Below are 24,272 nucleotides of genomic sequence, written 5' to 3' on the forward strand. Positions count from 1 at the left end.
ATCAGAATCAGTGAGGAGTGCCCAGGCATTGAGTATGAGGGGCATTCTTTTTTAGTTCTGCCAGATGTGTCAACCCAGTGGCTCTGGACTGCTCGGTTTTGGCAATGCAATGCGATGCAAATTTCCCGAAGTAATCGATCAACTGAATTGGGAAAGCACAACATTTAAGTTAAATACTTGAGTTCCAGTGATTCTAATCCACTAATCTTTGGTTCTCTCTCCGCAGGGGGGGCCGGGCTTACCGGGGCCTCGAGGTCTGAAGGTTAGTGATGGCTCGATGTGATTGCTGGTGTTTGTTTAGAATTATAAGGAAAGACACCCCTGTCCCCTGTCTCCATCAATGGTGTGGAAGTGCCAGGGAGTACCAGATGCCTTGGAGTGTACCTGCGCAGTAAAGTGGACTGGCCCAGGAACGCTGATGCCCTGTACAAGAAGGGACAGAACCGGCTGTACTTTTTGGGAGGCTCCACTCCTTCAACGTCTGCAGTAAGATGCTGCAGGTGTTCTACCAATCGGTGGTAGCCAGTGCCATCTTCTATGCTGTCGTGCGCTGGAGCAGCACGGCGAAGGCCGCGGACACCAACAGGATCAATAAACTCATCTGGAAGGCCGGCTCTGTCCTGGGGGTGGAGTTGGATTCATGGGAGGTGGTCTTGGAGGAGAGGATGTTCCTCAAACTGCAGAGCATCCTGGACAATACAGCTCACCCCCCTCCATGACACACTGGTCAACCTGAGGAGCACCTTCAGTAACACACTGGTTCCCCCAAGATGCAGGACAGAACGCCACAGGAGATCCTTCTTCCCTATGGCGATCAAACTGTACAACTCCTCCCCCTTCTGTCATGGGGTAGACTGAGACTGACCCCCCACCCCTCCCCAATCTTTGCACATCCCCCAAGCCTTTCCTCTCATCACATTAATCTCATGTTTCATGGATTTTGGGTTTTTATAACTAGTTGGCATATCAGTTTCCGTCCCGGGATAAATAAAGTTGTATCTTATTGTATCATGTATTGGCAGCCTTACACATTGGTGCCTGGAGGCAGGGAGTGATATGGAAGATTATAGTCATTGGTAGCTTGCGCCCAGTGGTGTACAACAGTGATTATGCCCCTGTCCCACTTAGGCGATTTTTTATGCGACTAGGCTGTCGCCACACGGTCCCGGGGTGACGCCTGTATGGTCGTGAGTAGTCTCCTCAGTCGCCCAAAGAGTCGTAGCATTTTTCTGGAATTTGAAATGTTCAAAACTTTTCAGCGACTCTCGGCAACAGTTGGCTTGTCGTAGCTTGTCGCCAGGATGATGTAGGTCGTCGCCGGGTGCTGACTTCGGTGAATCCCACTGGCGACTACCTACGTCAACCGGCCACAGGTGCCCGCGACTGAATTGTCTTACTTTATCGTAGCTTGTCGTCGGTGTGGTCGTAGGTGGACGTCCTAATGGGTCGCCGATTGTCGGCAGCTTGCCGTGGCTTGACGTCGACCAGGTAGTAGGTTGTTGTAGACATTGTCGGAGGGGGTGCCAGCTGCCGTTTTTTCGGCGACCTTCTACGATTATGACAGTCGCCGAAAAAATCGCCTAAGTGGGACAGGCCCATTAGTGCAGAATCCTTGTCCTTTGTCACTCACATTAAGGATTGGATTGAATGTCAGAAGTATGATTGGTAAATCTGCAGATGCACACACAGTGATGGCGGTGTTGAAAGTGGGGAGAATAGTCATACGCTGTTGTAGGTTCTCATCATTATTGGTTGTTAATCATTTGGTAAGACACGCAGAGCAATGGCACATGGAATGTAGACATCACAAGCTGATGCACTTTGGGATAACTAATAAGGGGAAGATGTAGTCATTGACTGGTGAGGCCCAAGGGAAAATTGGGGTATAGGGAAACCTTGTTGTACCAGTCCAAGGGATCTTGAAAATGGCAGCATAGGTAGATAAGGTGATGAAGTAGGCATATGACACTTGCTTCTATTAGCTGTGGCTTGGCATACAAAAGTAGTGGGGACGCTGGGTGGTGTTGTAAAACATTGTTTAAGCCTTACACTGTACTGTGTAGAGTTCTGGTTGCCACATGTTAGGAGGGATTCGATTACTCTGAGAAGATGCAGAGAAGATTCACCAGGATGTTTCCTGGGTTGGAGCATTTCATTTATAAGGAGTGACTGGATAGACTGGGTATGCTGTCCTTGGACCAGAAAAAGCTGAAGGGACATCAGATAAAGAATAGAGGTATGCAAAATTATGAGGAGGAGGGGGGGGGATAAATTGATAGGGTAGATAGTAGGAACGTATACCCCATAGGGTGCGAGGTACGATGTCGAGGAAATCGAAGAAATAACCTTTTTAACCCAACTGGTGTTGGGAATCTTGATGGGTGGATGGTGGAAGCAGAAACTCTCACAGCATTTGACGGGTGCTTGGGTCACCTGGACATAGAAGGCTATTGATCCAGTGCTGATCAATGGGATTGGTATCGGTGGTGTTTGATGGCCAGCAGTGGCGGACTGGCCAGGGTGTCAGCTTGCCCAATGGCAAGTGGGCCCCTGATGAATTGGGCCCCCTATATCAAGTGGGCCCTTGATGAAGTGGGCCCCCTTTGTCTCCTGGCAACCAATATTTTTAGACCCAGTCCGCCACTGATGGCCAGTGTGGACAAGGTGGGGTGTAGGTCCTGGTTCCGCCTGGTGTGATTCTAAGATATGTTATCTCTTTCGAAGAGGCAGCAGAGCCACCTGTGCAGAGTTGCTGGACTGTCCTACTCTCATTACAACCTTGGATAGGACCTTAGGCCTGAACTGCAAAGTGGAGCATTGAATAATGTAGTTGCACAGAGCTGGCTATGGTGTATGAGCAACTAGAGCCACAGAGACTGAACACAGAGGCCACAGGCAATGGCATTGAATGTATATCCTTCTAAATTTAAGAACAATTGTGTTGCAGGGTAACATGGGATTGGGATTCCAAGGACAGAAAGGAGGAAAGGTAAGGATATGGCAGCGGTGAAAACTCCAGCCAAATTCCTCTGTTTAATATTTTGTATTGAAGCAAATATATTTTTATTCATTGGAAATAAAATATCTGCATTTTCAGTATGTAATCTTCAAATGTGGATTCGACTGCAGACCCTATTTCAAATATAGACCAATGTAGGAAGACGTGTCCAGAGAAGAATCTGGGATAATGTGATGTTACAATAGACATTAGACAATAGGGTGCAGGAGTAGGCCATTCGGCCCTTCGAGCCAGCACCGGCTGCAATAGTTGTCCCACTTCATCCGCAGATTGGTCCATTAGTCCCAATGAACAACGAAGACAATTTAAACCACATTTCTTTCCTTGCGAATATGTGGGCTAGATTTGCACATTTCTTTCATAAACCTGCCCAGGAATTTGAACACTTCCTCTACTTGCAGTACTGTAAACCACCAGCAAGCGACACTGTGAAGCTGTCAGCTAATTCTCATTGCAGCCACCAATCGGACTTAAATGTTATTCATTGCAGAACAATCAGATAAACTGCTGTTTTATTTTGGTTCCGTTTTTGTAGTTACTTTTTTGACAAAATCAGGTATCTTTGCTCATATGCAAAACTTCAGATAAGTAATTTATTTTCTGTATAATAAATGTGTAAGATGAATGGAGGTGTTAGTGATTGGATTAGTTAATTGGTTTGTCTTGATTCAGACTGATTTTTTGTTGGGCCTATTACAAATAAGGTTTAGAAGAATGAGAGATGATTGCATTAAGATATATAAGATTCAGAGGAAGGCATTGACAAAGTAACTGCTGAATTATACTTCCCTTCAGGGGGGGGAATCTAGAATGAAGGAGGCAGAATAAGAAGCACCCATTGATTACATTGATAGATATTTCTTCTGTTGGAAAGTCATAAGTCTTTGGAATTCTCTACCTGACAGACAGAAGCTGAGGCCCTGAATGCATCCAATACTAAGATAAACAACGTTTTTGTCTATACGACAGTGAAGGGTGAAGCTGACCGAGACCAAGATCTGGTGAGCCATGATCACACTGAATGACCGAGCAAGATCAAGAGGCCATCGAGCCCACTCTTGCTCCTTCTTCCTCCGATGTTCTCAAACCAGAAGATACTGAAAATGCAGATATCTGTTGTTAAGGAACATGAATAATTGCATCCTTGTTACATTGCAGATGTTTTAATAAACGGCGGTAGGTAGGGTCACGGACTGCTACCGCTGATGCTCCTGCTCACGTTATTCTCGTTTGCTTTCAAACAGGTTGAGAGTGAGAGTGTCCGAGCTCCACTGATTGTGCAATCATGTTGCAGCCAGCTCTCGCAGCGATTAGAACCACTTGTTGACAAAGCAGTTCTCCTGGTGTGATTCGGCTTGGCAGCTCTTGGCTTTGAATGTGACTCACTTCTGCCATATGTCAGGCTCACCTCCTGGAATGAAATCTTGTGGAGCATCTTAGAGCACCACAACATCATGAAAACATCCTTAAATTGAAACTGCCAGCAAAATACTCAGCGGAGTGATGGTTCTTTCAATTACATTATATTCAGTTGTGAGCCACTCCCACTTTGCCTTCCCCCCCAACCCCTCTAGTATTCAATACAGGTTCAGATGCAGGAAGATTATTCCCGATGTTGGGGAAGTCCAGAACAAGGGGTCACAGTTTAAGGATAAGAGGGAAGTCTTTTAGGACCGAGATGAGAAAATCATTTTTCACACAGAGAGTGGTGAATCTCTGGAATTCTCTGCCACAGAAGGTAGTTGAGGCCAGTTCATTGGCTATATTTAAGAGGGAGTTAGATCTGGCCCTTGTGGCTAAAGGGATCAGGGGGTATGGAGAGAAGGCAGGTATGGGATACTGAGTTGGATGATCAGCCATGATCATATTGAATGGCGGTGCAGGCTCGAAGGGCCGAATGGCGTACTCCTTCACCTATTTTCTATGTTTTTATGGTTCTACATGAAACAAATAAGGTAATGCTCATGACAATAGCTTCGGTTATTTTAGGCTCAAAGGAAGTGGGAACGATTACAATGTTTAAAATACTTTTGGACAAGTATATGGATAGAAACTATTCAGGTAGAGATCTGGCAAATGCTAGCTAGCAATTGGATTTTGTTGGATAGACCTGTTGACAAGCATGGATAAACTGGGCCAAAGAGCCTGTTTCCATGCTGACCAACTCCATGGGTCTTGAGTTCCGACCCATTATACAAGAGGGGAATGACAATATACAGGCCAGTGAGCTGTGTCACTCACACTCACAGTAGACATGCAGTGGTTTCATTCGGAGAAGTTGATGTGGCCAAAGTAATTGAGGAGACAGGTTTAAAAGAAGATTTCAGAGGCCCAGTGGGTAAAAGGATCCACACACTACAGCCTGCGTTTTGATACCTGTTTGTGCTTGGCAGTCAACCAAGGAGCTAGAAATTTGCAGATCTCCTTGTGATAATCATAGAAGGCCAGTTGGCCCAGCAAGCACATGCCAGCTCATAAAGCAATCCCATTCAACACTCATTTTCCCTGCCACCTATTCTCCTCACATTCCCAGCAGATGGGGTGGCAGAGTGGTACAGCTGGTTAAGTTGCCAGAGACCTTGGCTCAATGCTGACCTCGAGTGCTGATTGTGTGGAATGAACACATTCCCCCTGATGAGCGTGTGGGTTTCCTCTGGGTGACCCAGCCTCCCTCCACATCCTTAACACACGCGTGTTTGTTGGCTAATTGGCGACTGAAGATTGCTGCTGGCGTGTTGGGAGTGGATGCAAAAGTGGGATAACATAGAGCTATCATAAATGGGCCATCGATAGTTAGTGTGGACTCGATGGGCCAACGGACCTGTTTCCATGCTCTATCTCCAAAACTAAAAACTAAGACTGAAATCTGACCAAATGCCCTCAGTGGTTGACATCAGGGCGCCCATGGCAGTCTCCTTCCAGAGCCACATGTGGGTGAGAGGCAAGGGCAGGACTGAGAATGGCCATGGTCTATCCCTCAGAAGTATCTTCCTCATACATGATGATTCGTGGTCACCTCTGGGTCACTGCTGTGGGAGATGGAAGGGGAACGCAAAGGTATAAAATTGGCATGTAAATGGATTACTATAGCACTTTGTAGGTGCTTATTGAACCAAGCAACCAATAGATGCCAAGCTGTAATTCCCGTGCTGCCTTAGTGTGCATTGTGCTTTAATTGACATCACACGCTCCGTGCCCAAGTGTGTTGCTATTTCCTCCATGATAGATGCTGTGTGCCTAATCGCCAGTGTCCCCTCCTGCAGCCCTCCGCCTCTGCTTCTGCTGCTTTGGCTCATGCTGAGCGCTACAGAGGTCTCCTGCCTCCATCCCCAGTACCATGTGTATCCATCAGCCACCTGAGATGGAACGCAAATCCCCACATCCATGCCATCCCTTAGTTCTTCTTTTATTGAAGCAACCGGCAATATCCCACACATTCCCGCACGCTCACCTCTGCCAACCCCGAATCACCATTCTGTTTCCTAAAAAAACGCAAAGTGCTGGAGTAACTCAACAGGTCAGGCTGCATCTGTGGAGAATGTGGATAGGTGATGCTTGGGGTCAGGACACTTGTAATGATGGGTCTGAAGAATGGTTCCCACTACCTGATCCTCGGGGTTACTCCACCACATTGTGCCCTTCATGTAACCAGCATCCACAGTTCATGGTTCTGCTCTAGTTCCTATCTCCCATTCATCTCTTCCTCATTCTGCTCACCTCTGCAATCAGCACACGTTCTAACTCTCAGCCTATGCGTTATCCAAAGACTGATTCCTGATTGTGTTACAATGTCTCTCCTATTGCCCTTGACCTTTGTGCCACCCTGCACTTTGAACTATACCCTTTCCTTTTTTTGCCCAGTGCCTATTTGATGGTGGTCTCACTCTTCTGATCACTTATGCCTGTGACCCTCAAGTGATGAAGCCAACCCCTATATGAACTCAATGAACCTGTTTACTAATCTTAATTTTTCAAATGCTACTTGTGGAAACATTTGAAAAATTCTCTCGGGGGAATATGACAAGGAGAAATTTCTCACTAATTTTTTCCACTTGGGATGTCTTGAGTTTTGTGTCCATTGCTCACTTGTACTTCTTTCTCCCTTGGGTTTCTTCTCACCACTCATGCCCTGGTGAAGGCCAGCAGCGTAGTGTCTGGTCAATGTCACAATGTGACCATGACTACTGGCTCATTTAATGCATGACTCCTTTTGTCGCCAATCTCTGTGCCTGAGCTTCGGCCTTTCTGCTATCACACAGACCCGATCCCTACATTGTGCCAGGAGCCATGGTGTGGACCATAGTTTTCCCATCCTGGACCAGCGTACGTGGGGCACACCAACCTGGCACAAAGTCGGTCTTCCTCTGAGCTTCTAACGTCTGGCTTCTCTTCCTTAACCCCTTGGGCTTGTCGCTGGGTTTGCTTTCAAACAGTGTTTTTTTTCCTCTTCTGGTGGTGGTTAGGTGAATTTGGGAATTGTTGCTTTGGTCTGTAATGCACTGGAACTGTTTCTGATACTAACCTTAACTAACCTTTTCCACTCCCCTTCCTTCCCCACTCTTCCCTCCACCCGTCCCTGACCTCAGGGTGATGTAGGCCTTCCTGGCCCCTCTGGCCCACCAGGAATTATCCTTCTGGTCTCAGGGCCTGGATTAAACATCTCCATCATGAGAGAGAAGGTAACACTTGGGAGTGAGCTGTGAACTGAGCCAGTGGTGATCCTGGAAGAAATGAGGCTGCTAGATGCTATTCCTTTTGGAAACAAGGAGTTATGATCATATGTCCTTTCTATCTTCAAGTAATGAATAATTCCTGCAACTGGCCCAACACTATTTGGGGGTCTGATTTGAGTTCCAAAAGTGCTCTTTATTGTTTCCCACCCAACCATTCAAACAGGAACTGATTATCTTAATGGATTGTGTTATAACAGTCAACTGCGTCAATTGGAGATGAGCCGTGACCTCACAGAACTATCTAGGAGGCTTCCAGTGGAAGTAAGGCCCTGTGAATGGTGGGTGAGCACTCCTCTATGTCGAGACAGTTCAGTAAAGAGTTGGGATTAAGTTGACCATTCCTCCTAACCCAGACAGTCCAGTGCCTCATTTCTTGCCAGGGCAGCCACTGTCGCAGGTAACGCTGTTTAAGTCCGATGATGTGAAAAGACATTTAAGCTTCCTTCCTGATTGCTGCACTCCAGGGAGACGTGGGTCTTCCGGGTCCTCCAGGACCGCCGCCTGCCACCGGAACGCTTGAGTTTGCTAGACCAGCCGGATTTCCCAAAGGTGACAGAGGTGATCAGGTTTGTGTGCACAATGGTGGAGGGTGGTTGGGTGTGCGGGACGATAGTTGACCTCACATTAAGATCAAGCCCTCCTTCCGGACACACAGCCGGAATTCATCTTTGGATTCAAGTATGGATGGAACGTCATGCCCATCAAAACGTTTGCTTGAAATCTTTTTTGTGCTAATCTTTCCATTGGGCTATGGCAGTGCGAGAGGCAGCTGACATGGAGAGCCTTGTTTTGAGTTTCTAATGGCAATCATCTGATGATATCTATGAGTGAGAGCAACAGGTTGGTGCTGAGTTAAGCGAAGATTTTTGGTATGGAGGTGTCCACTTGTTAAGTCGTGCTCTAAGCACATTTCGTTGAGGAACTCTGTAAAGATTTACCTTCGCAGTGTGAAAAAATGAACTTCCGTTTAAGTAATTTAGGTTAATTAGAGAACTATCAGAGTTCTGGTAGGCCTATGCGCAACACAATGGGAGCCAAATGCAGTTCCTTTCAACATAATGATGGGTTCCTTGGGAAATGAGTCTGAACGGGCTCTCCGACCTAAGTCAGAGCCAGGGCTCTTTGGGGCTCACACATAGTGGAGAGTGTAGAAGACCAAAGGCCCTCTGGTGCCATAAAAAATGATATAAAAATAATATTTCACAGTTTGAGCAGAGCTGTCGGACTGATCATTTATGTTTCCTTTGCTTGCAAATTGGCAACCTTCCCACCTGCCAGAGCGTTCATCTGATAGCACACATGACTTATGATGTACGAATGGGTCGACTGGGCTTGTATTCACTGGAATTTACACAGATGAAAGAGGATCTTATAGACACATATAACATTCTTAAGGGATTGGACAGGCTAGCTGCAGGAAAAATGTTCCCGATGTTGGAGGAGTCCAGAACCAGGGCTCACACAGTTTAAGAATAAGGGGTAGGCAATTTAGGACTGAGATGAGGAAAAACCTTTTCATCCAGAGAGTTGTAAATCTATGGAATTCTCTGAAACAGAAGGCAGTGGAGGCCAATATACTGCATGTTTACAAGAGAGAGTTAGATTTAGCTCTTAGGGCTAAGGGAATCAAGGGATATGGGGAGAAAGCAGGAACGGGGTACTGATTTTAGATGATCAGCCATGATCATATTGAATGGCGGTGCTGGCTCGAAGGGCCGAATGGCCTAATCCTGCACCTATTTTCTATGTTTCTACGCAAAGGGGAGATTGAGCAAGTGTATGAAGGAGAGAGAGAGATGCAGGGTGGATGTAAGGTCACTAGCAAAGAGACTTGTACAGGTAGTGACATGCAGATAGCTGATGGGCTGAATGAGCTGCTCGACAGTTGTGAAACTCCACGCTGTTTCACCCAGCACTCCGAGGCAGCTTGGCTATTGGGGAAAGAGTTTAATGAAACACTACAATAAGCTGGTAATTGAGGTTGATCAAAGTAAAGGGACTGAACTCCAGCTTGGCTCTCAAATGGGAAGCTACCTGAAGATGGACAGATGCACAGGTGCCTTTGGCTTCTTAAGATATTTGAGCAGAACATCTTCACTGTGAGTACAAAGACATCTGCAGGTATGATGGTGAAAGCCTGGTAGACTTGGCTCCTGCCACTGTATTGCATGACCTGATGATTGTTGATTGCAAAGCTGCTGACTAGAGGGAACTGGTAGCTTAGGAATGGGTGGCTTTTGTAAATGCACCCTGGACAGCTAGAAGTGGTGACGCTGAATGCCAGCTCCAGGGTTCAGGCATGGGTACTTTTCAATCTTTCTCATGGTTTGACCTTGCATGGTCATCCAACCTCGCTTTTTTCTTTTAAAATCTTTTTATTGGTTTTTGTTTCCCAAAAAAAGCAAAAATAAAACATAAAAAACAGAGCAAAAAGAATAATGATAAACATAACAATGGTATTGATACATAGGGATCAGGATTACATTAATAACAGGTATAACCTAATATGAGACCAGTGTCAAAATACACAATGAATATAGACCTCCCGGTCTCTATGTAAATATAGTTAAATCTTTAAAAGGAAACTTATAAATGTAAAAAAAACCCCCACAAAGATAAAAAGACAAAAAGAAAAAGAAAAAAGGAAAAAACAAACAAAACTAAACTAAAGAAAGGAAGAAAAAATTGTGATAATAATAAAAATACGAATAAAAATAAAATAGATAAAAGAACAAAGCAAAGCAAAACCGAATCTGAACTGAGAATTTCAAGAACCTCGCTTCTATTTGGATTGAATATGACCAATGGAATTATGAGAGGCACTGGGCCTGTGCTCACTGGGGTATAGAAGAATGAGCAGGGACCTCATAGAAACTTATCAAAGAGTGAAAGGCTTGGATAGAGTGGACGTGGAGAGGATATTTCCACTAGTGAGAGAGTGTAGGGCCAGAGGTCGTAGCCTCAGAATTAAAGGACATTCCTTTAGGAAGGAGATGAGGAGAATTCTCTTTAGTCAGAGGGTGGTGAATCTGTGGAATTCATTGCCACAGAATGCTGTGGAGGGCATGTCAGTGGATATTTTAAAGGCAGAGATAGATAGATTCTTAATTATTATGGATATCAGGGGTTATGGGCAGAAGAATGGGTTTAGGAGGGAGAGATAGATCAACCATGATTGAATGGCAGAGTAGACTTGATGGGCCGAATAGCCTAATTGTGCCGCTATAACTTACGAACATTACAGCGATTTAAATTAGTAAGAGTCAGGCATGTGTGAGATCAGTTGGAGTTATAAATAAGAGAGCCTAAAGTGAAAATAGATGATTACAAGCTGAGAAATAGCAACTGAATGCAGGATATAAGATACCATTACTTTACCAAGGCAGCGCTGCATTTTTGCGTGATTCTCACAGATCCAAATGATGTCCTGAATGTGTGATAATTTTTCTGCTACATTGGATGGGAAAATGCATTGGCATTAGCTGAAATCAATCACCAGTGAACTCGCCAATTCACAGAGAGAGAGGAGGAAGGTGCTGTGTTAGCATTTGTAATGAGACACAAGCCATGGTTAACTCATGGAACCTTGTGCCTTGTTCAATGGCACGCAATATTTGATGTCTCTTTAAAATGGTGGAATGCCTGGGATCAAATAATGATCAGTGTTACAGGTCCATCGGTAGTAGTGGGAGTGAGAAGATTTTGAGATGGTGAATTCAGAGCAGCACACGAGATTACTGCATGAAATGTGTTCTTTTGAATGCCATTTTAGCACCAAATGCTTTAATATAACCAATAGATGACCCTAGATCTATTTTAAAAGGGGCTAGTGGTATAATATCTCCTAAAACATTATTTGCGTCGGATTTACCATGCGACGGTATTTTAGAGATGATCGAACTGATCACCTTGTGATGTGGCTGCTTGTTCCTTTCCCTCACAGGGCCAAAAAGGATTACCTGGCCCCACTGGAAGTCCCGGATTACGTGGCCCACCGGTAATGCTTCTTTTTCTTAGAAGTGAGGCGCGCAACTTTGATATCTGTCAGTACGTGGCTCTTAGAGTGGGAGGTGGGAGTACCTCTGCTGGGTTGATTTATACTTCCATCGCTGAGGTCTCCTGGATCACAGTTGCAGCTGCTGGAAACTTCATCCAAGCAACCCTTTATTCCCCAGTCAGCGAAATGAGGTTCGAACATTGAGCAGTAAAGCACAGACACAGGCCCTTCGGCCCACAGTGTCTATTCCGAACTTGATGCCAAGTTAAACTGACCTCCTCTGCCTACACATGATCCATATCCCTCCATTCCCTGCATATCCATGTGCCTGTCCAAAAGCCTCTGAAATGGTGTATCTATTGTATCCACCTCCATCACCACCCCTGGCAGTATGCCCCTGACACCCACTGCTCTCTGTCCTCATGCCATCTACATCTCCTTTACACTTTGGCCCTCTCACCTTAAAGCTATGCTCTCTGGTCTTTGACAAGAGATTTCGAAAGGAGAACTCAATCAGTCGTTCTACTTTTAATTTCTGGCCAATAGTACTTGGTACAGTTCAGATGATGACCCTTCCTGAGTCTCCCAGAAAAGGAATGGGTGACGTTTCAGGTCAAGAAGAAGGATCTGAAGGAGGGTCGGGACCCGAAACATCACCCAATCCTTTTCTCTAGAGATACTGTCTGACCCGTTGAGTTACTGCAGCTTTTGGTGTCTATCCCCATTGATATAGAAGAGACAAATGCCTGCTGAATGCATTCCATTTTTAATGTCCCCTTGCCACTCTATATATAATACAAATTGACATCACGTGTGCCCAAGATGGCGTCCAAGCCAGGTGACTCTTAGTGTGCTGGTCCTCGACGTGGATCTTCAATCACACGTTGTACTCGCTCCACTCATGTAAATCTCTCCTCACACCATGGATGTAATCATGTCTTGTCTTTCCGCTGCCCAATAACCACACAACAAATGTCTTTGACTGTACAAGCTTGGTACACGTGGCAATAAACTAAACTAAGATTGCAGCATTTTAAAAGCTTTGAACAAGTCTGTAATTAATAAGTGTGGTTAATAAATTACAGTATTATAAAAAGGAGATATGTGCACTCTTCTCGACGTCTGTCAGTATGTGAATAGTGGTGTTTCACTGATTGAAGGCCAGCAGGAGGAAGGGGAGCAATGGCTCAATAGAATGAAATGCCATCAGTTTGCTACTAAGCTGCACTGTCAGAATAATAATAATAATAATAATAATAATAATGGATGGGATTTATTGACCACAACCGAAAGAACAGTAACTGATCATGTTTAAGGGTGGATCATTCAGGGATGTTCTTCCTCATTGTATAGAGGTTGGGTAAGGCCCGTTTAGTTTAGTGCAGTTTATTGTCACGTGTACCGAGTTACAGTGAGAAGCTTTTGTTGCGTGCTATCCAGTCAGCGGAAAGACAATACATGATTACAATCGATCCATTTACAGTATATAGATACATGATAAGGGAATCATGTTTAGTCCAAGGTTAAGCCAGCAAAGACCGATCACGGATAGTCCGATGAACTAGGATGCCTGTGCCTCCTTGATAATATATTGCGGTCTGCACAGAAGGTCCTTGTGTTATTAACGGGATGCATGAACATTTGCATGCACTGGTTGTGCAACCTGCAAAATGTGTCTTACATGATCTTCTTTTCCAGGGTTTTTCAAATGTGTTTGTGCCAAAAGGAGAGAAAGGAATTCCTGGTCTTCCGGGCGCGAGGGTAAGGGAGCACGTTTTATTTCCACTCACACTGTTTATTCTCTTTCTGCTGACCTAATATGGGCCAGGTGACATTTTGTATCCTGTTCAAAATAAAATTGGACAAGTCATCTTGAAGGGCTTGCCTCAATCCCGATTAAGCCTAACTGTGAGAGGAGCACTGTTGAAATAGGTGTTCTGATGATTCTGAATAAGTAGATGTGGAGCCTTGGGCAACCATCAGAACAAATTGGAAGGTTGTAGGCGCAGACCGCAGTATCTTCCATCATGGTAGGCAGCTTCATGTTCTGAAGAGGGGTCTCGACAAGAAACATCACCCTTCCTTTTCTCCAAAGATGCTGCCTGACCCGCTGAGCTACTCCAGCTTTTTGTGGCTACCTTCTGCAATGAGTCCTTTCTCCAGTCAAAGATGCAGACTGGAAACCAGCAATTAGCAAATACATCCTTTGATGCATGCTCATCCGCTGCACTGGAAGAGGCAAGCCTGCTGGCATTAGATGTTCTCACTCCCATTTGTGTCCAGAGAAAGGACATTTTCAGCAGAGACTTGGATTTGCATCAGAAGGGGACTTGCATCAAGTTGGGTTATGAATGCAGTGCAGGCCATTCAATGGGAACCAACTAACATTTATCCAGCATCTTCAATACAGGGACAAGCTTAAACAGAGAATAGAAATTTAGAAATGGGCCATTAGCATGAATGCATTTGATGAAATAGGATAATATATAGAAGATATTTTTGCAAGAAACTGCAAATACTGGTTTACAGAAAAAAAAAGACATAAAATGCTCGATTAACTCAGCAGGTCAGACAGCACCTCTGCAGAATGTGGATGGGCGACGTTTTGGGTTGGGTCGGGAGTCTGAATATGAGTCCCGTCCCGAAACATTGCCTATCCATGTCTCTCCATTGCCTGACTCACTGAGTTATTACAGCACTCTGGATCTGTTTAGTAAAGTTTTAAAGTTTTTCACTTGAAAAGGGGCAAAGAACTGGAAAGGTTTAAGGAGAGAGCTTCAGTCCATGGGGCACAATGCTTGGTCACTCATGATGATGTGGTGGAATATAATAGGAACCACAGGGGAAGGAATGCATAGATCTTGGAGGTTTAGAAAATGTTACAAAAGTGGAGAAGGGTCCTGAAGGAATTCTGAAAAATGCAGTGAAGAGATTTTTTAAATTGAGGTGTTGGTGGGTTACAGGTAGCAGGTAGATAGATAATTGGTAAATTTGGGATTCAGGTAGCAGAACTTTGGATAAGCTATACTGGGAAATGGCCTACAGGGGAAATGAAAACAATGATGAGGTGGAGCTGGGGATGGAGTGTCGTGATTGATGAATTGAATTGAAGAATTACTTTTGTCATCAGGACATGACGTTCCTGACGAAATTCGGCCTGCAGTCTACTACAATCATACAATAATAAACAACAATAAACACAAATTAACACCATGGGGCAGAGGTACCTTCTCATAAGTTGTTCAAGTGTACTGGGGGGGTTTAAACTGCTGACAGGAGGTCAGAGATTATTTTTGTCTTTCTGCACAATCCGATAACAGTGAATAATGAGGGGGAGAGGGGCAGGTCACAAAAATGGTTGAGTTAGTCCAGCAGATAAATGGCTTAAATAATTTCTGTGCTAAAGTAACATTGATCCTTGAATATAACAGAGTGAAGATAGGAGCCTTGCCCAGTGGCAATGGCCAGAGTAGCAAAGAGAGTTTTATGGGGGAGGGGGAAATCACAGAAGGTGTATAAAATCATGAGAGGAATAGATCGGGTAGATGCAGAGTCTCTTGCCCAGAGTAGGTGAATCGAGGACCAGAGGACATGGGTTTAAGGTGAAGGGGAAAAGATTTGATAGGAATCTAAGGGGTAACTTTTTCACATGAAGGTTGGTGGGTGTAGATCAAGTGGGCAGAGGAGGTAGTTGAGGCAGGGACTATCCCTACGTTTAAGAAACAGTTAGACAGGTACATGGATAGGACAGGTTTGGAGGGACCAGGTGGGAGTACTGTAGCTGGGACATGTTGGCCGGTGTGGGCGACTTGGGCCGAAGGGCCTGTTTCCACACTGTGTCACTCGATGACTCGAAGGAAGTACCTGCACCAATGCAGGTGTGAATGTATCATGGCCACAGAGGCCACAATTAAGAGGTTTGGAGCCATTGTGATTGTCTTGGATTGGAGTACTTTGTGAGGGGTAACTGAGGCTTATGGTCTGCAAGTGGGACTAAGTAGTGAGGTATGTGAGGAAGTATTTGCATCTGTGGGAAGCAAGGTGGCATTGGCAACAAAAGCAATTGTAAACAGTAGACCATGAATCTACTGTAATTATGGGTCATAAATATTGTGCTGATCATTTACTAGCTAAAAAATATATATTTCATCCCTTCTCTATTGTTTCAAGATGATATCCCGCTATGCCTCTAAACTTTTGTGGAGTCAAATTTAATGACTAAGTTATCATTCCTTTCTTTATTCAGCAATAAATCATGGACATCTGCAACAAGTCCACCTTACTTCATACAGCTTCGTAAATCTGTGTTTCTTTACTTCTAAATAAGATCAAAGGCAGGAACATCTGGAGGCTACCTGTACGGAACTATTTGCCTTCCAGCATCCTCATTTGGGAAACAAAGTGTGCACTGCCCAACTTTTTGTCTACTTTCATGAAATATTCCGTGATCTACAGCCACAAGACTTTAGTCCACACCAGCTGTGTGAAATTGTAAACTTGCCCCACTGTATTAAAAACATAAGCATTCGAAGCAGGAGCTGGCCACCTGAACCCTCGTGTCTGCTTCTCCCCTCATCAAGTTCATGGCTGATCTTCCATCTCAGAGCTATTTTCCTGCATTCTATCCAGATTCCAAGATACCTTTCTGATCCAGAGGTCTACTGATCTGTGTTTTGAATGAAGGCAATAATGCTCCAAGATAGAGAATTCCAAAGATTCACAACCTTCCAAGTGAAGCTGTTTCTTGTCACCTCAATCCTGAATGCTAGGCCCTTGGTTGTCTGCTATATCTGCCCTATCCATCAACACAGCCATCATTAATTGTTTAATTCTTCTGAACTGTCCTTATTTCCCATTCTAAATTCCCTCATCACTAGCTAAAAGGGACTCATCATTTTCTTTGCTTGCTTTCTCTGTTTTACATCCTCCAGAAGTTCTAAAAGTCAATTTTTTATGTTCCTCACCAGTTTATTACTATATTCAGTCTTCCCTTTTTTTCATTCCCACTTTGCTGAATTATAAAATTATCAAAATCCTCAGTGTGCTTTTATTTCTGGCGACTTAATCAACTTTGATTTAATGCTATATTTAATTTTTCATGTCAGCCACTGAGAGATCAGTTCCAATTGAGCTTCATTTCTGAATGGAATAGGTGCTTTACCAAATCATTAATCTGTAGGCATGGCTGCTCACATTATTTTCCTTTGTTTAGATATAAATTATAAATTGAACTACATCACTTTCAAATTCAACATAAAATTCTATCCTATTATCTTTCTCTAAATGCCTTTTACAGCCAGATGACAAACTAACCCTTTCTCATTGCTCTATATTTGTAATAGACTTCTCCTAAGCTGATTCCTCAACATCTTAAATCCATTTTATGAATTCCCTTTCGGTTTTTTACCATTTTTTACGGTGCCCAGATTGAAATCCCTCAGAGGGCAGCACAGTGGAGTGGCAGTGGAGTTGCTGCCTTACAGCGCCAGAGACCTGGGTTCGATCTTGACTACAGGTGCTGGCTGTATGGAGTTTGAATGTTTTAATCAAATAACTTCCAATTTAGGTCACTCTGCAAATGTTGCTGAACTGACAATTAAATCACAGATACTTTCTTCCATTTGCATTTTTAATTCATCAACATTGTTGCAAATAATTTATGTATTTAGATATGGCATCTTTAATTTTGTTGACCGGCTGAAGGGGGAGCTTGGACCTGCCAAAGTTAACCACCATCTCTTTAGTCTTTGTTGTGTTCAGGGTGAGACAGTTCTCTTCACTCCAGGCACAAAAGGCACTGGTCAGATGTTTAAGTGTCTCCCCGGTCTCCGGGGAGGAGGCAACCACTACAGTAGTACAGACCTGGGTCGTTTCGGGTCAAGTTTGGCGGCAAACGCGTGCTTTGATGTGCAGACGACATCCTGGAAAAAATGTCCGGTTTTCGGAGCTTTTCGGTTTCCGGAACTCCGGATAAAAGGTTGTGCACCTGTACATGATTACAATCGAGCCCATTACAGTGTATAGATGCATGATAAGGGAATAACGTTTTCAGTGCAGGGTTAAGCCAGCAAAGACTGAAAAAGGATAGTCCGAGGGTCACCGATGAGGTAGATAGTAGTTCAGCACTGCTCTCTCGTTGTGGTAGGATGATTCAGTTGCCTTATAACAGCTGGGAAGAAACTGTCCCTGAATCTGGAGGTATGCGTTTTCACACTTCTATACCTTTTGCTTGAAGGGAGAGAGGAGAAGAGGGAATGGCCAGGGTGCAATTCATGCTTGATTATGCTGCTGGCCTTGATAGCAACTACATTTCGTTGTCTCTGTACTGTACACTGACAATGACAATTAAAGTTGAATCTGAATCTGAATCTGAGATAGATGGTAGCAGCTCCTACACCTCCTGGGGATCTTTCTTGAAACTTTACAGTCATCCTGGTGAAGGTGTGCACTGCTGTGTTGAGAGGCAGGGAAGTGGCAGAATTGGAAGGTCCTGTCGGTTGGTAGGTGTGCGGATTAAAGAGGAGGATGGGGGAGGAATGGAGAGGCAGAGAGAGAAGGTGTACATTAGGTGAGCAAAAAGAGTGTGTTCTGTAGATGGCACACATGACAGCTGCTGGAGGGAATGAGCGTTGTAGACGGGATTTCAGTCAAAGGGGCTGCCTTGTCCCGGGTGGCGTTGTGCTTCCTGAGAGTAATGAGAGCTTCAGTGAGGAATATTCTAATACACTGCTGATGTTTGTGTCTTGAGGATGGAGGAAAGGATTTAGAGGAAGGAACCAACTGCAGATGCTGTTTTAAACTGAAGATAGACACAAAAAAACTGGAGTAACTCTGAGGGTGAGACAGTATCTCTGGGGAAAAGGAAAAGGTGACGTTTTGGATTGAGACCGTTCTTCACCCGGCCTCTGAACTACTCCCATAGCCATGATTTGTATGTGACAGGCTAGGTAACCTGCCACCCTCCACCCCCCTCTCCCCTCCCCAGCTATTAATGGTGGTGGTGGGCTCCATGCTTGCGATATCATTGACTATCAAAGGTAGGTTGATAGACTCTCCCTTGCCGGAGATGTGTGACAGGGGCCACAGCAGGTCACTCATCAAAAATGAACCATTCAGTGTCGCTGGGGTCTCAGCAGCTGCAGATGCTGGAAATCAAACTACTGCAGGAGCACAGTGGGTCAGGCAGCATCTGTGGAGAGAAGTGGACAGACAACATTTCGGGTCAGCGGGGGATCAGAGGGTATGGAGAGAAGGCAGGTACGGGATACTGAGTTGGATGATCAGCCATGATCATATTGAATGGCGGTGCAGGCTCGCAGGGCCGAATGGCCTACTCCTGCGCCTAATTTCTATGTTTCTATGTTTCAAGACTGGACTAGAGGGGCAGTAGCTGGTAGGAAGGTGAGGCAAGAGGTGGGACAAGAGCTGGCAAGTGATAGATAGATAGACACAAAATGCTGGAGTAACTCAGCGGGACAGGCAGCATCTCTCGGTAGAAGGAATGGGTGACGTTTCGGTTTGAGACCCTTCTTCAGACTTAGAGTCAGGGGAGAGGGAAACGAGAGATTTGGAAGTGTAAGGTGTGAACACGAGAGATCAAAGGAGACAACAATCAAGGTAGAACAGATCATTGTTAGCTTGGGGAAGGTGACAACAAGGCATACAAAGTGAAATTTATTCAGGATGACGGGTCAAACTAGTTGGTGAACTAAGATGGAGAAGGAATGGAGAGAGAGGAAAAGCAAGGGCTACTTGAAGTTAGAGAAGTCAATATTCATACCGCTGGGGTGTAAGCTGCCCAAACAAAATATGAGATGCTGTTCCTCCAATTTGCACTGGGCCTCACTCTGACAGTGGAGGAGGCAGCATCTCTCCAGAGATGCTGCCTCACCCGCTGAGTTGCTCCAGCATTCTGTGTCTACCTTCGATTTAAACCAGCATCTGCAGTTCTTTCTTACATATATATATATACACATACATACATACACACGCACACATACGTATGCATAAAAAACAAACAATAATAGTGCAATAATAATAATAATAATAGTCTATTGTAGCTCAGAGCTTATTTGAGGTTGTTGTGTTTAATAGCCTGATGGCTGCAGGGAAGATGCTGTTCCTGAACCTGGACGTTACAGTTTTCAGGCTCCTGTACCTTCTTCCCAGTGGCAGGGGTGAAATGAGTGTCGTGGCCAGGGTAGTGTGGGTCTCTGATGACGCTGGCTGCCTTGTTGAGGCGGGGACTCCTGTAAATCCCTTCGACGGTGGGGAGGAGTTGATCGGGCTGAAGCAGATGTAAATAGATGGAGAAGCATTAGGTCCTTTGCAATAAATAATGAACTCTCAACTGTCATCATGGCAATTTTCATCACCGTCTCCAGCCTGTCACGAACAATCCCTAATTCACCCCATCTTCCCCCTTCTCCGCAGCTTGAGTCATGCCGGTTTTCTAACTTTTCCCAGGTCTTGAGCCTGAAACATTGACCTTGCTTCCTCCTCTATGAAGGTGCTTGTCCGCCAAATGTTGCCAGCTTTTGCTTCTCAATTGCAGCATCTGAATTATTTTGCCTTTTAATCAAAACACATTTGCCTCGAAGTTCCTTGGCTTCTTTAAAGAGTTGGCGGAAGGAGATGAGGAGGAATTTCTTTAGTCAGAGGGTGGTGAATCTGTGGGAATCTTTGCCACAGACGGCTGTGGAGGCCAAGTCAGTGGATATTTTTACAGCAGAGATAGATAGATTCTTGATTAGTACGGGTGTCAGGGGTTATTGGGCGAAGGCGGGAGAATGGGGTTAGGAGGGAGAGGTAGATCAGCCATGATTGTATGGCGGAGTAGACAAATCTGCAACAAATGGAGAAAATGCTAGAAACAGTCAGCAGGTCAGGCAGGATCCGCAGGACAGAGTTCATGTTTCAGGTCTAAAACCGTTCTATGGACGAGGAAAAAGAGAAACAATTTGAGGTGCAGCAGAAATATTGGCTCATGGAGTTCCCCTGTAAGACGAGAGCTGACACCTTGGGGAGAGTGAAGTCCTTGTTCAGCAGGTATCCACTGTGGCTGCTGCGACCACTGTAAAGGAAACCCCGGATGGGCCATGCATACACAGGACATGCATACACAGGACATGCGTACATGGGACATGCATACACGGGACATGCGTACACGGGACATGCATACACGGGACATGCGTACACGGGACGTGCATACACGGGACATGCATACACGGGACGTGCATACACGGGACATGCATACACAGGACATTCGTACACGGGACATGCATACACGGGACATGCGTACACGGGACATGCATACACGGGACATGCGTACACGGGACGTGCATACACGGGACATGCGTACACGGGACGTGCGTACACGGGACGTGCATACACGGGACGTGCATACACGGGACATGCATACACGGGACATGCTTACACGGGACATGCTTACACGGGACATGCGTACAGGGGACATGCGTACAGGGGACATGCGTACACGGGACGTGCATACACGGGCCATGCGTACACGGGTCATGCGTACACGGGTCATGCATACACGGGACGTGCATACACGGGACGTGCATACACGGGACGTGCATACACGGGACATGCATACACAGGACGTGCGTACACGGGACGTGCGTACACGGGACGTGCGTACACGGGACGTGCGTACACGGGACATGCGTACACGGGACATGCGTACACGGGACATGCGTACACGGGACGTGCGTACACGGGACGTGCATACACGGGACATGCGTACACGGGACATGCATACACGGGACATGCATACACAGGACATGCGTACACGGGACATGCATACACAGGACATGCGTACACGGGACATGCATACACGGGTCATGCATACACGGGACGTGCATACACGGGACATGCGTACACGGGACATGCTTACACGGGACATGCGTACAGGGGACATGCATACACGGGACATGCATACACGGGACATGCGTACACGGGACATGCATACACGGGACATGCATACACAGGACATGCGTACACGGGACATGCGTACACGGGACATGCATACATGGGACATGCGTACATGGGACATGCATACACGGGTCATGCGTACACGGGACGTGCATACACGGGACATGCGTACATGGGACATGCTTACACGGGACATGCGTACAGGGGACATGCATACACGGGACATGCGTACACGGGACGTGCATACACGGGACATGCGTACACGGGACATGCGTACACGGGACATGCGTACACGGGACGTGCGTACACGGGACGTGCATACACGGGACATGCGTACACGGGACATGCGTACACGGGACATGCATACATGGGACATGCATACACGGGACATGCATACATGCCTCAAGTTGGACACCTCATCTTTAGTTTCCTTTAGGACCCAATGTTTATGCACCCAAAGTTTGAAGGCATAATGCATTGCTCTGCCAGTATTTAGTAATGACAAACAAGGATGAACCTCTCAACATAAGTGTTTTCCTTTTCAGTTTTTATAGAAGCATATCTTTGGCCCAACTCGCCCATGTTAACTAATCTGAGTTAATCCCATTAAACCACGTTTAACCCATAGCCCTCCTGATCTTTTCTATCCATGTTCCTATCCAAATGTATTTTAAATGTTGTTATTGTACCCATCTCAACTACTTCCCCTGGCAGCTCGTCCCATACATGTGCCATTCTCTGCGCAAAGTCTTTGCCCTTCCCATTAAATCGTGTCTCTCATTCGTTAAACATATGTGCTCTCATTTATGATTCCTCTCTGCTGAGAAAAAGACCCTATCCACTGCCCTCATGACTTTATACACCTCTATAAGATCACTCCCCAGTCTCCTACCCTCCACAGAATACAGTCCGATCCTGACAACCGCTCCCTGCAACCTCCTTGTAAATCTTTCCTGCACTCTTTCCACTTTCATAGCAGGTTTTTTTTATTTTCTCAAATCTTCTATTTATTTTCCTAACTGCCAAGGAAAAAATGATCTGATCTGCAGGAGGCCCCCAAGCATGGAATATGTGGAAAATGCTGAGAGGACTTTCTGTGATAAGGTGCTGTGCTTCATCAAAGCCAAAGTCAAAGCCAATTTCATCCACTATTTAAAATAATTGAAAGCCCACTAAGTTACAACCTGAATTTGACCAGAGCTGCCAACAACTTGAAGTCTAAACGTACACAGAGTATTTTAAATGTCTTGCGAAGCTCAAAACTGTTTAAAAGGCAAAAAAAACTCTTTCAATTATTTCAAAACAAAACGAATAGGACATTTCTAAACACCGTTATTTAAAAAAAAATGAAGTGATACTGTATTAATACGACATCACACAGCATATAATTGTGTTTAGTTTAGAGATACAGCGTAGAAACAGGCCCTTCGGCCCATCGAATCCGCACCGACCAGCGGTCCCTCACATTAACACTATCCTACACTAAGGACAATTTTATACCAAGCCAAATAACCTATAAACTTGCATGCCTTTGGAGTGTGGGAGTAAAACAATCTTTTCGGAGAAAATCCAAGCAGGTCAAGGAGAGAATGTACAAACTCCATGCAGACAGCACCAGGATCGAACGCAGTCTCTGGCGCTGTAAGGCAGCAATTCTACCTCTGCGCCACCGTGCTGCCCTAGAACTGAATATAAACTAAAGAGAGGGGGGAGGGGGCAAACATAGATCATAGTGACTCTCGGATAATAATTGTGCTTCATTAAGCATTACCTCACATAGCCATGGACTGTTGCACTTTGAGTGGTTTAATACTGACACATTTCTTCTTTCACCACAGGGATTTTCAGGCGCAGATGGGTCACCTGGAATTCCTGGAAAAACGGTAATTTCTAACAATATGCATGTGAAATTATTGTCGTTTAATGCACAAGAGTTGCTGATTATGTTGTTGTTGCTCCGATGTGTGCCTTTGCTTTGCAAATGTCATTGGCTGACCCTAAATGACTCCTTACATCAACTGAGGAGTCTTTCAGGGAACCATTCACAAATAAAACGTCAGTGAATTTGCCTCTGGTTATTGTTAGCAAATGTCTTCACATTGTAATGCAGCTCGGGACAATTTGCTCCCTCTGAACTTCCTTACAGTATCAACAGGTCATTGGGCATTTGTGACTAACAGTCAAACAATTTTATTCAGGTATTTTATTGTTTTCATTCAATCAAACCAGGTAGTTATCGTGGAAGTTAACGAGGGGCAGAAGAGGCGTGGAATTATTCCCAACTAAAACGAGAATGTAACTCTTGTTATTTAAATATGGAGTTAATTTAAATATGATGGTTAATCCATCAAGTCTCAGACATTTAGATTTCCCGGTGCTTCTTTGATGAACCCTTCACCAGTACACGGATGTGAATACACCCCCATAAGGGCCTGTAATTCGGTAACCTAATTGGCGAGTTTAGAAGAGATTAGGAGAGTTTGAAAAGGTATCATGTTGAAGACCTCCTTCAACTATGTTGAAGACTAGCTTCGACTAGCTTCGGGAACATTGGACACCGAATAGTGGA

At 45.0% G+C, this 24,272-nt stretch overlaps 1 protein-coding gene across 7 annotated transcripts in view; it reads left to right on the forward strand.

Annotated features, from left to right (window-relative positions):
- The window catches only part of col4a6 (collagen type IV alpha 6 chain), a 394,735-nt gene that overhangs the window by 219,049 nt on the left and 151,414 nt on the right, over positions 1-24,272 (forward strand). For 6 of the 7 annotated variants that reach the window (XM_033030165.1, XM_033030164.1, XM_033030163.1 and 3 more), the window contains exons 11-16: positions 227-262; positions 2,948-2,989; positions 8,217-8,318; positions 11,696-11,749; positions 13,448-13,510; positions 23,542-23,586. In XM_033030165.1, the coding sequence (XP_032886056.1) occupies positions 227-262; positions 2,948-2,989; positions 8,217-8,318; positions 11,696-11,749; positions 13,448-13,510; positions 23,542-23,586 (342 nt within the window). Of the gene's footprint in view, positions 1-226; positions 263-2,947; positions 2,990-7,605; positions 7,699-8,216; positions 8,319-11,695; positions 11,750-13,447; positions 13,511-23,541; positions 23,587-24,272 lie in introns of all 7 variants that reach the window. The other variant, XM_033030169.1, reaches the window with a different exon arrangement.

This window comes from Amblyraja radiata, chromosome 12, assembly GCF_010909765.2.
Source record: "Amblyraja radiata isolate CabotCenter1 chromosome 12, sAmbRad1.1.pri, whole genome shotgun sequence".
Classification (NCBI taxonomy): domain Eukaryota; kingdom Metazoa; phylum Chordata; class Chondrichthyes; order Rajiformes; family Rajidae; genus Amblyraja; species Amblyraja radiata.